At 38.4% G+C, this 10,994-nt stretch overlaps 1 protein-coding gene across 1 annotated transcript; it reads right to left on the bottom strand.

Moving 5' to 3' along the window:
* Positions 1 to 5,685: 5,685 nt before the first annotated feature.
* Positions 5,686 to 9,943, bottom strand: TMEM128 (transmembrane protein 128). Its single transcript, XM_009707234.1, has 3 exons — positions 9,732 to 9,943; positions 6,964 to 7,125; positions 5,686 to 5,785 (listed from the first exon to the last, which is right to left on the bottom strand). Exons 1-3 carry the CDS (start codon positions 9,941 to 9,943, stop codon positions 5,686 to 5,688), a joined length of 474 nt encoding a protein of 157 aa, XP_009705536.1.
* Positions 9,944 to 10,994: the final 1,051 nt, after the last annotated feature.

Genomic DNA, 10,994 nt, shown 5'->3' with positions numbered 1-10,994 from the left:
GGGGAAGGTGGGCTGCCAGGGGAAAAGGCTGCTGAGGTTTTCCGGGGCAAAGGGGCTCTTGCCTTAGACTCAGCCAACAGCTAGGGTCGAGATTAGGGTAAGGGAGAAATTATTCAGCGGAAGATTAGTCAGGAGGTGGTCACGTCCCTTGCAGAGGGGCAGGTGAGCCCTGCGCGGCGGGGTGCGGGGAGGGACGCGGAGCTCACGTCCGTGGTGACAGAGACATGTGCGGCGTAACGTGTTCGCTAGAGAGGGAGACTGTAAAGATAGCGAGCGGTGAACAAAACACCCGTGACCGTAAATGGCTGGCCGGGAAGCCGAGGAACGGCCACCGTGTGGGAGATGTTCCGAAGAAGCGCGGAGGGGCCGGTGGAGCCTGCCCCGCAGCCGGGGAGCAAACAGCCGGAGGTGCAGGCCCTTCGTACGGGGGTGGAAACGGCCTCACTCGCCACGCTTTCGTGCTTTGGGCCCTGCAGTCCACCACCTCTTTGGCAATTGGCCTTTCCATTGGTAGTAAATAACCTCGGTTTTCAGGAATTTTCTAGACCTTTCAAAGCCAGCAATTTTCCTTTTTTTGTTTAGTAAGTCCCGTTTTGACAACAGAATATTATAGTGATTGCTAGCTGGAGTAGCAACTACTGAGCTCAAAGTAGCAAAGGCTTTGGCAGGATTTAGTTCATTTCTTATTTATTTATTTTCCCAATTTTTATACACATCTTAAATATTTACCTTTTCCTACTTAAACTTAGTTGTAACTGTGACCTATGGTCATAGGATATTAATGTATTCAAACCTCAAGATTTGGAGCACCAGTTGATTGTCTATAGGGGTTGACAGGAATGCAGCCCACTGGAAAACACTACATATTTTAAATGGTATTTTGTTTGCGTACAATCCAAATGTTCTTAATTCTAGGTATTCAGGTACCTAGCCATAGCTTGGAGGCCAAATTCCAAGATGGACTGGCCCTTGTTCTGGCCAGGCAGGTCTTACATTTTTACCCTGTATCTGTTCATAGCATGTCAAATATCCAAAGCATTGTTTTTTACAGTGAGTGACCTATGTCTCACATGAAATGAAGCCACTAGTTCAGCTACATCCCCCCCCCAAAAAAAAAAAATTGAGAGAAATGAAAAGACAGCATCTATTTTACTCCAATTCCACTGGCAAATCTTACAGAGGTTTTAAGCTTTTTCTCTTCCAAAGCCAGAAATGAGTAAATACAATTTTTTTCTGAACATTTCTGAACTTATATGTAAATTTCTGAGGCTTGCATTCCTCTTAAAGAACAAATTGGCAGATGGATGGCATGAGTGAATTCTGTATAATCCCATATAAAGGTAAGCATAAGAAAACAGTAGCTCATGTCCTTTACTAATTTTGGCCTGTTCTCAAGAAACAGGCATTTTAAGCTGTAATACAAGTTTTCCTTTTGAAAAATGTCCTTAACTGAACAGTAGCCGTATGTTTCTGTCTGGCCCATAATAGCAGTATAAATAAAAAGCATAACTACACAAACACTTAAGGCTTCAAGAGCTACATCCATCATTACTGGAAGCTTATGGAAATGCCAAGTCCTACTTTTATCTTATGTAATGTAACCTTTAAAGAACAACTAAGGGAGATGCTTTCATTTTACAGAACTTCTATGGATAACTGATAAATCATCTTCACTGTCTGGACTATTTTATTTCTATGTTATTTTAGGATGATTCTAGAGCATTCCTTGTCACCTGTGAAGAAAAGCTCTTTGGTGCTGGTACACATTCTCATCCTCAAATGAAATTAATGTAAATGGATAGAGAAAATACCTATGGTGTTCTGTAGCCAGCTAACCGATTCAACGTTTGGCAGAGGTAGGGATTTTGACAGTCTAGTAATTGTTTTCAGGAAACTATTAAGATACATCTTTCTAATCTCTTGCCCTAGATTCTTTATTTGGTTGTATGGAAAATAACAGAATCAAGGAGTTCACAGAACTGGAAGTGGCAGCAGCATTTTGTCAGGTTGCTAATTACAGCAAACATTGTTTTAAATTCTTTCCAGACTCACCACTGCTTCTTTTGAGCAAGTAAGTGAATGAGAGTTGCACTGGATACTCGTAACTGTTACTGAAAGACTTTGCAGGACTGTCGTACAGTGAGTGTATCTACTTGGCATTTTGGCTCTCCAAAGGCATACAGAATGGTATGACACCTTCAATAAACCCAGATGAGAGGTGATGAAAGACAAGCATACTCCAAGTCAAGTACAGTATTTAAAATCTATATGAACATCTGTTTTGTAGGCAAAATGATGGGCTAGCAGTCATCAAGAACACTGGAATTAGCAGTTAATTAAGTACTGAACAATAATTGATCACTTTTATACACAGTTTATTAAGATGTCCAGAAGAATAAATCTGAAAAACCATGTAGCAAATAGTAATTTTAATTCAAAAGTACAAGGCAACTTAAAACACCTAGAGCATTTATATGGCTGACACACAAAAATACAGTGATAATTACCATCCCTGAGCAACAGTGCATTTTAAATATCACAATAAGCAAAGTTACTCAAATGTACTTGTGTATGCAGTGTTAAAATTGTTAAAATATCTTAAGAGATGAAGACTTGAAGATAAGCAATTTGTCCTTTAAAGATGAGAAGTACAACTGGTTTTGGAAAACTTAATTACTACATTTAAACAAATCAAGCTGTTAACCTACTCTACAAGCTACTTAACAGTAGTGCTAAGTGTATTTTATTTTGGTTTGACGGATCCTTCACATTGCATACTGACAGGAACTTTTTTCCTTAATGAAACAGTAGCAGCTTAAGACAATGTCTATCTTTTTCATTACTAAACATTCCATGTATTGTGTATTCAGCAATGGTGTGAATTTGAAAGCCAGAATGAAGAACATAGTCTCCTCTTAACAGTTCAGACTTCAAGCAACAGGCACAAGGAGTAAATTTTAAAAAGTTTCAATACTCAGCTCCTACATTCTCCTATCTTCCAAAAGGTGGGAGTGTGAAAGTATTTAACATAAAGATCTACATAAAATGGTCTAGCAACTATATGGTGCCCAGGTTTCCAGATACTTAAGTATCTCAGCCAAGGCAAACAGACAGACAGTGTTATTTTATTTTCCCAACTGTGTAGGACCAATAGCATTTAAGTTAATATCAGCCTCTTTATTGCTGAGGAAGAAAAATGGCAACTTTATTACCAGGCACTGCTAAGAATGAAAAGATAATTTAGAGAAGAAAAACATCCTGAATACTGAAAAATAGTGCATACAACAAAAGAATTTACTTTGTGCTTTTAATTTGTTGTGTAGTGTTCATATCGTTCATTATATTGCTGGTTATTCACAGCTTGACCATCCATCTTTGGCTGTGGACAAACTCTATCAGCACAAGTAGAATCTATTTATTTCACCGACGGCACTGCCAAAATAACAGTGATATAAACATCAACCAGCTTTCTAGGCGCTTACCCCTATCCTTATCTTTTTTTCAAACACTAGCAGATCTGAAGTCAAGAGATTAGGTAATAAAATATTTCCTACATGATAGCACACATAACATTAGGTATTTAACAGATCAAGAAATATCTCCTGTGTCATCTATGAGTAAGTCTACAAATACAAACACAGATTCCAGATAACAATATTTTAGCTGTCAATTCAAATGGAAAGAATATAGTATTAAAAACTCACAACAATTTCATTAAATGTCAATTACTTTCAAACCAACCAATCTGCTTTGAGCAGGAAGTTGGACTAGGTGACTTCTGGAACCCCCAGACAGGATTTAGGACTCTCTAACTGATTTATTACCCATTTGCTTAATATTGAAAAATAAATAAAAGCTTTACAAAGCAGCAATCAAGTGCTTTATGTCACTAAGAGAGGTAAAACCTATCTATCTTTCAATTATTCATTCATCAGTTGCTTTTTCCCAATGGTTATGTCCATTTGATTTATAAATCAGGTAGTCTAAGAATTATGGTATCAGTTAGAGCAAACAAGCAGTATTACAAATAATCAAAGTACTGGAATGTAACAAAAGTAACACCCACTTTGCAGGATAACAGCTACTTGAATCCTTCACATGAAGCTGAAAGGAAAGAAAAAACAAATCCAACTTTAACAAAAATGCTGTAAGGTTGTATATACAACACAAGCTGTATCTTGTACTAACCTAATATTGATTAGTGAATTATTTTACATTACGAAGTAATAATTTGGCCCTAATTATTAGGCCAAGAATAAATTCTGTATAACAAAATTTACTTGGCTGTTCATATAGAAAACCAGAATGTTTTCACAAGGTTCAGCTGTTCAGCATATCTGTAATTCGCTTGTACTTCTTTCTTTCTAAGTACCAATTAATGCAGAGTGGCTGTTTTAGTCTGTTAATACGATGAGCTCCAACACGCTGAAATGCATCCTTTCCCCACATCCTTCCAGTGCTCAGACAGAACATAGCTAATGACAGAATGAACAAATACGATTTGAAGAAGCTTGGATTAGCAAGGGTGAGTGAAGCTCCCATAATGCAGTAAAGAGCTTTTGACGTAAGCATTATATTTTTCAGAACTCTTTAGGTGTTGTCAGGGTATGATCTAAGTTAATTACCGCCTTAAAAAAATCAGGTTTCTTGATATCTAGAAAATAGGACGGAAAAATACAATTCTAGTTTCACTTTGTTTACGCAAAGAAAAGCTGTGTTTCACTGTCCCAGCCATTAAATATTTTTTGCCTACAACTCTGGCACTACAAGAGGCTACACTCAAAATCCAGCACTGTCCCATTCTTCTTGCTGCACTCATGAAAATGCTGGGGGACTTCCTCACTGGAAAGGATTTGTGATGGCAAGCAAAACCAAACAGGCTTCCCCACATTCCCTTGAGAAGTACAGCAAACAAGACTTGCTGAAGAAGTCACTTCACTGGATGATGTAGACACCTGTGATTCAGGGGACATCCCTCACCCTATTTACTGAGCCGTCTTTGATTTCTTCCTTAAGCTTTTTCAGTTTCACAGGGTTCATTTGAATAGTATATCCTAACAAAAGATGCAAGAACCCCTTTTCAACGTGGCAGTTATTAAGAATAATTTTTTCAAGTCAACAAAATACCTGGTTTTGCCTTTGAAAAGTTGTTTTTTAGGAAGAACAAAGAACTACTGATATCTGGCAGTTTTCCAGATAGCAGGTTGATCTGGACTGTTCATCACAGAAAATGGAAACAGCATACTTGAAGATGAAGGTAAGGCAAAGAATGTGAATTTTAAAAAAAAGTAAAATAGAGAAGACAGTTGCATATGGATGTTAATAGCTTCTCCCTTTTACTATCAGGTCAAGCAACTTTGCTAAGTTTTCCCAGTCTGAGTGAAAGCTGCAGGTATTTGGCCTGTACTTCCCCAAACTATCCATCCATTCTCACTAATCGCTTCTTTTCACTGTCTAGAACAGAATCTTAGAGAAGAGAAAAAGGATATTCTTCCCCTTAGGATACTTGCATGTTCTCCGGTTACTCTATATGCCACAAAATGTCAACATTCTAAAAGTGTACACAAAACATAGAGAAGGAATCTTTAAGTAGTCTTACAATCCCTAAATGTCTAACAAAGCAGTTTATGCAACAACATAAATATTTTTATGTGCTTAAACAATTCAATTATTTACCTGAAGGACTTATCCCAGGAGCGACACAAGCATCACAACACCCATAAACTGAATGAAGAGCAACAAAGGTGTCATAAACGACCAGACAGGCCACAAGGCAATGTTGAAACTGGGAATAAAACCAGGAATTTTTTGGTAAATTCAGTTGTCATATTATGGAAATACCAGCCACACAAAGACAACATGACACAAGAGGAAATGACATTTAAATTATTCAATCTAGAAAAATACTTGTTTCTTTCCGACTTGAGAGAAAACAAAACGAAAAGACCCCAGCACCTAATTATTAAATTGGTACTTTCGTTTACTGTTTATTTACTGACAACTCATTCTAGAACTTCAGTAGCTGCTGCAGATTTTACACTGAGCAAGTCCAGTCGGTTCCATCAAGGGTAAAGATACATTTTACTTTCAGAATCTCTGTACACAAAGCACCTGAAAATGAACTACTCTTGATTTTTCCATGGGCATACATGGCAGCTCAGAAAAGCTTTAATTTGTACTTCTAGCCAAGCAGATCTGAGTTAACTGAAGAGAAAGAGAAACCAACTCATTTTACAACTGAACTACAAGGATTATAGATTCAACAAATTCTAAACAATAGGGAACACCTTTATCTTCTTCATTATCCCTTTTTTCCCAGCATTGCAACAAATGCTGACTGACATTATTCAGATACAACATATAAACAAGAGACAACCAGCTTTCGTGCAGAGAGCAAATAAATATACTGGCACACACGTATCTAATTTTTTCATTCACATGCACATTTGTTCAGTTCTGACTCCTATAAAGTAGCTCTTGCTAAAAGTACCATTCTCTGACAAGATATAAACCCTTAAAGCTCATATAGCAATAGTCAGAAGTATAAACTGTATGTTTGCTATTTATAGATTGATAATGAAGAACTCTGTATTAAGAACTGATTAGGCATATTTTTTTCTCAGCTACAGAACACACCTTTGTCTTAATTTGTAAACCTCACAAATAGTTGTCAGAAGTGAACAATTTACACTAACAAAGCTAAGGACTTCAGTTTTCCCATAAATTTTCAAAACAAAAGATCCAGTACATCTACAAGTACACTTAATAGACAGTTTCGACAGTTGCAACTCTCGCTTTGTGGATCAATGTTGAAAGTGGAAGAAATTATGCTATGTAGAACTGGTATTGTCACCAATACACTTAGTAGAATTCGAGAAATTACACTTTTTATAAAATGAGCCCATTAACACAGTTAGAGTTGCACACGTTTAGCAGGAGTTTGTACACTGTGTTCGAACTTACCAAATTGCTGCTGCAATAAAGGTAGCTGTTGTGATAGGTATCAGTGCTGGGTACTGTGCATCGTAGTCCTCAACTCCGCAATACCACTCAAGATACAATATGCAGTAAAAGGCAACGGATAAACAGGCAGCCAATAAACAACTGCCAGAGGCAAACCACCAACTGTGGGGGGAAAGCATGTTAAGCACATTCACATTGCAGTTTCCACATTAATCTTCATCGTAGTCTAGAAACAGAACAGACGATATCTGTTAATTATACAGATTGACCTAGAGTTCCTGTCGTTTTTTTCTTAAATTACTTTTACAAAACACTTTTTGGCCTTCTAAAGCTGTCTAATATACATAATTAATTGAGTTTAATTTTGCAATGCAACATTCCTGTTATTTATTTTTCCCTCAAATATTTTGGAAATGCAATGCAACAGATCTTGTCAGTCATCTACTATACTACCACACCAAAAATACTTTGTCAGTAATGAAATCGAATAGGCTCCACTACAACTGTGCTTCTCACTATAAATTAGACTACTGATTTTTGTGCAACAGAAATGTTGCAGAAAACTTTAATAAGGTTTCAAGTTTATGAACTCTCAAATTTAAGAGATGAGAAGTATGAAGATTTTTCTTTATAGCATCTGCAGAAAACCATAGAGAAATCCAGAATTTCAAACTCAGAATCAAGAAAACACAGGGTATGTGATTATTTAGGAAGATGCACTTATGAGCTTCTTTGAGGACTTCTTTGAGCACTTCATAGAATCATAAAATCGTTATGGTTGGAAGAGACCTCAAAGATTGTCAAGTCCAACTGTCTACTCAATGCCACCATGCCCACTAAACCATGTCTCGAAGCACCACATCTAAACGTTTTTTTGAACACCTCCAGCAATGGTGACTCCACCACCTCCCTGGGGAGCCCATTCCAATGCTTAACGACTCTAACAGTGAAGAAATTCTTCCTAATACCCAACCTGAACCTCCCCTGGCACAACTTGAGGCTGTTTCCTCTTCTCCTATCAGTAGTTACCAGGGAGAAGAGACCAACCCCTACCTCGCTACAACCTCCTTTCAGGCAGTTGTAGAGGGCGGTAAGGTCTACCCTCAGCCTCCTTTTCTCCAGACTAAACCACCCCAGCTCTCTCAGCCGCTCCTCAGAAGACTTGTTATCCAGGCCCTTCACTAGCTTTGTCACTCTTCTCTGGACATGCTCCAGCAGCTCAATGTCTTTCTTGTAGCAAGGAGCCCAAAACTGAACACAGTATTCGAGGTGCGGCCTCACCAGCGCTGAGTACAAAGGGCTGATGACTTCACTAGTCCTGCTGGCCACGCTATTTCTGATACAGGCCAGGATGCTGTTGGCCTTCTTGGCCACCTGGGCACACTGCTGGCTCATGTTCATCCGGCTGTCGACCAACACCCCCAGGTCTTTTTCCACCGGGCAGCTTTCCAGCCACTTGTTCCCAAGCCTGTAGCGTTGCATGGGGTTCAAGAGTAAGATGGGAAAGACAACTTGGGAGAAAGGTGCACTTTAATAAAATCTTATACTTACCTGAATGTGTATTTAGCAAATAAAAATTTTAAAAACTGAATTCTTATTACCACAGTTTGATTACTAAATCACAAAGGGTCTATGGTAGTCTACCATTATCTATATATCTACTATAAATTAGTCTACCTAAATAAGCAACGCAGGAAGATAGGATACTGCAGGGAGCAGATGGGGCTACCCAAAACCTTGATCACATCCTGGAGTCACTAGTTTGTATCCACAGCCAACTGGATGTAGGGTGTATCTAGACCAGCCTGGAACAGCAGCTCCAGAAAACCTCACAGCACAGAGCAAGGCCCTGTTCAGCTTCCAGATATTGATACAATAATGACAATGACAATGGGAGAGTTTTAAAAGCGCTTCCAGGCGAAGCTATCTAAAAATATTTAACATCCATCAATTACACTGAAAAGAATTTAATAGAAAAGAAATAGAACAGAAATAGAAATTATTTCATAGAAATTATTTCACTAATCTTTCACTGGTCTACTCAAAGAAGTCTAGAGAAATTCTAGAGAAATGAACTTCAACATTTAAAGATTAATTTCAGCTTTTTTTGATTAAATCAAATCCCCAACACTTTCAACAAAACAGGCAGCGATTTCTTGTACTTACATGTAAACCTGAAGGTACAGTATTAAAACATCCTGCTATTAGAACGAATTTTGCATGTACACAGATGGCTCAGTAGAGCGTAAAGAAAAAAAATTACAGCAAAATTTTAAGCATGGTATTTACTTAAAAATTAGTTTAATAACAGCGACTTAGGTGGTCACCTGGTCCAAATCCCTGCTCAAGCCATGTCACCTAGAGCTGGTTGCCCAAGACCATGTCCAGACACCTTTTGAGTATCTCCCAGGATGGAGACTCCACAACCTCCCTGGGCAACCTGTGCCAGTGCTAGGTCACCCTCACAGTGTTTCCTGATGTTCAGAGGTAACCTCTTGTGTTTCAGTTTGTGCCCCTTGCCTCAGGACCTGTCACCAGGCACCACTGAGCAGAGCCAGACTCCATTTTTTTGCACCCTCCCTTCAGGTATTTAGACATTGCTAAGGTCCCCCGAGCCTTCTCTTCTCCAGGCTGAACAGTCCCAGCTGTCTCTATTCCTATTGAAGACCTTGTTTATCCAAGATTTAAAACACAGTGTTCAAATGTAACAAACTGAATATGACTGTAAGATGAAAACATAACTTTTTTTGTAAGAAAAAGTACCTTACCTATCTGCTTGAATAGTTTCTTTAACAGTTTTAAAAAAATCAAAGTAATATGTCACAGCAATCGATGCCAAAATCCAGAATGCAGAATGAATATTCAGTCTGGTAAGAGGCTTCCTCTTCTCTACAGCTGTAGACTCTTCTGTAAATAAGAACGTAATTATAGCACTAAAGCCAGTCATTAAATGGAGTATGATTATAGTTACGTAAAACATGATGCTTTATCCTTTTAATTCATTTATCTTTGGAGATTATTATACTCGGTATAATACACTTTGTATTACAGAGGATGTATTCTAAAAAGCTCTGCACATTTCCTGCAATAAACAGACTAAGCAACGTACCCTTTGATAAAACTATAAAGCAGTAACAATCAGCGCATACTCTATGTGTGTGTATTCGTTTAGGAAATCAACAGCTGCCTAGATTATGAAAATGTTATTTAACTAATTAAAAACCTCCTGGTGTTATTAAAGCATTTTTATTAATCTAGCATATAGAAAGTCAGGTTGGTATTTCCAATTACTAATTTATTTGTATCCTTTTTTGTTAATTTTAATATTTGCAAACTGATTTCAGGCACAAATAATTTTCTTGTTCTCAACTGTGGTTACTTCACAAGAGATTTTCAACTTCAGTTTCAGGAGCTAGCCTGATTCACATTGCATACCTTCAGCAGGTAAACTACAGCTATCATTATGTAGAAAACCCTCTTTTCTTTTTTCCCCTCATCACCATATACTGTTTTAAAGAAAGCAAGACAACAGAGTGAGCAGATTTGAAAGTGTATTTTTGTGCATGACAGTAACCAACTAACACACTCAATGCTTATACACACTGTCACAAAAAAGGCATCAAAGGCGCCTTTGATGTTTCATACTTTGAACTTTATCACTAGAAGTTATTGGTGGCCTGTGTGCCTCCAGCAGTGTGATGTATACTGCCTCCTCCACATGCATTATGACTAGACGAGTGTACTAACAGCTCTGCTGGAGTTTACAGGCATTTTTAGTTTTTTTTCCTGGATTCTTCCTCATCTACTACAGCTTGGGTCTGGAGCATTTCAGCACTTCATCCCCATCAAAGAAATCCCCGGTTGCAAGTCTTTTATACAACTCACGTCTCCCTTTTCACACCCAACTCGCTGTTACGACCAAACACCTGAGGGAAGATAAGCTGGTGGCAAGCAAGCAGCATCCCACCGGCACCGCAACCCGCCCGTTTACCCGGAGCCCCCTCACCCCTGCGGTCAGCAGGCTCCGTCCC

Source organism: Cariama cristata, unplaced genomic scaffold, assembly GCF_000690535.1.
Source record: "Cariama cristata isolate BGI_N322 unplaced genomic scaffold, ASM69053v1 scaffold34809, whole genome shotgun sequence".
Lineage (NCBI taxonomy): Eukaryota > Metazoa > Chordata > Aves > Cariamiformes > Cariamidae > Cariama > Cariama cristata.
Note: the sequence above shows the minus strand (reverse complement) of the source record. Positions and strands in the feature narration are given on the sequence as shown.

Excerpts from the sequence above, each read along its gene's own strand:
- TMEM128 (XM_009707234.1), bottom strand. The coding sequence starts at position 9,943 with ATGTTTTACGTAACTATAATCATACTCCATTTAATGACTGGCTTTAGT. Across the intron at positions 7,126-9,731 it reads GAAACTATTCAAGCAGATAG|TTGGTGGTTTGCCTCTGGCA; the intron begins GTAAGGTACTTT and ends TTCCCCCCACAG. Across the intron at positions 5,786-6,963 it reads TTTATTGCAGCAGCAATTTG|TTTCAACATTGCCTTGTGGC; the intron begins GTAAGTTCGAAC and ends TTTTATTCCCAG.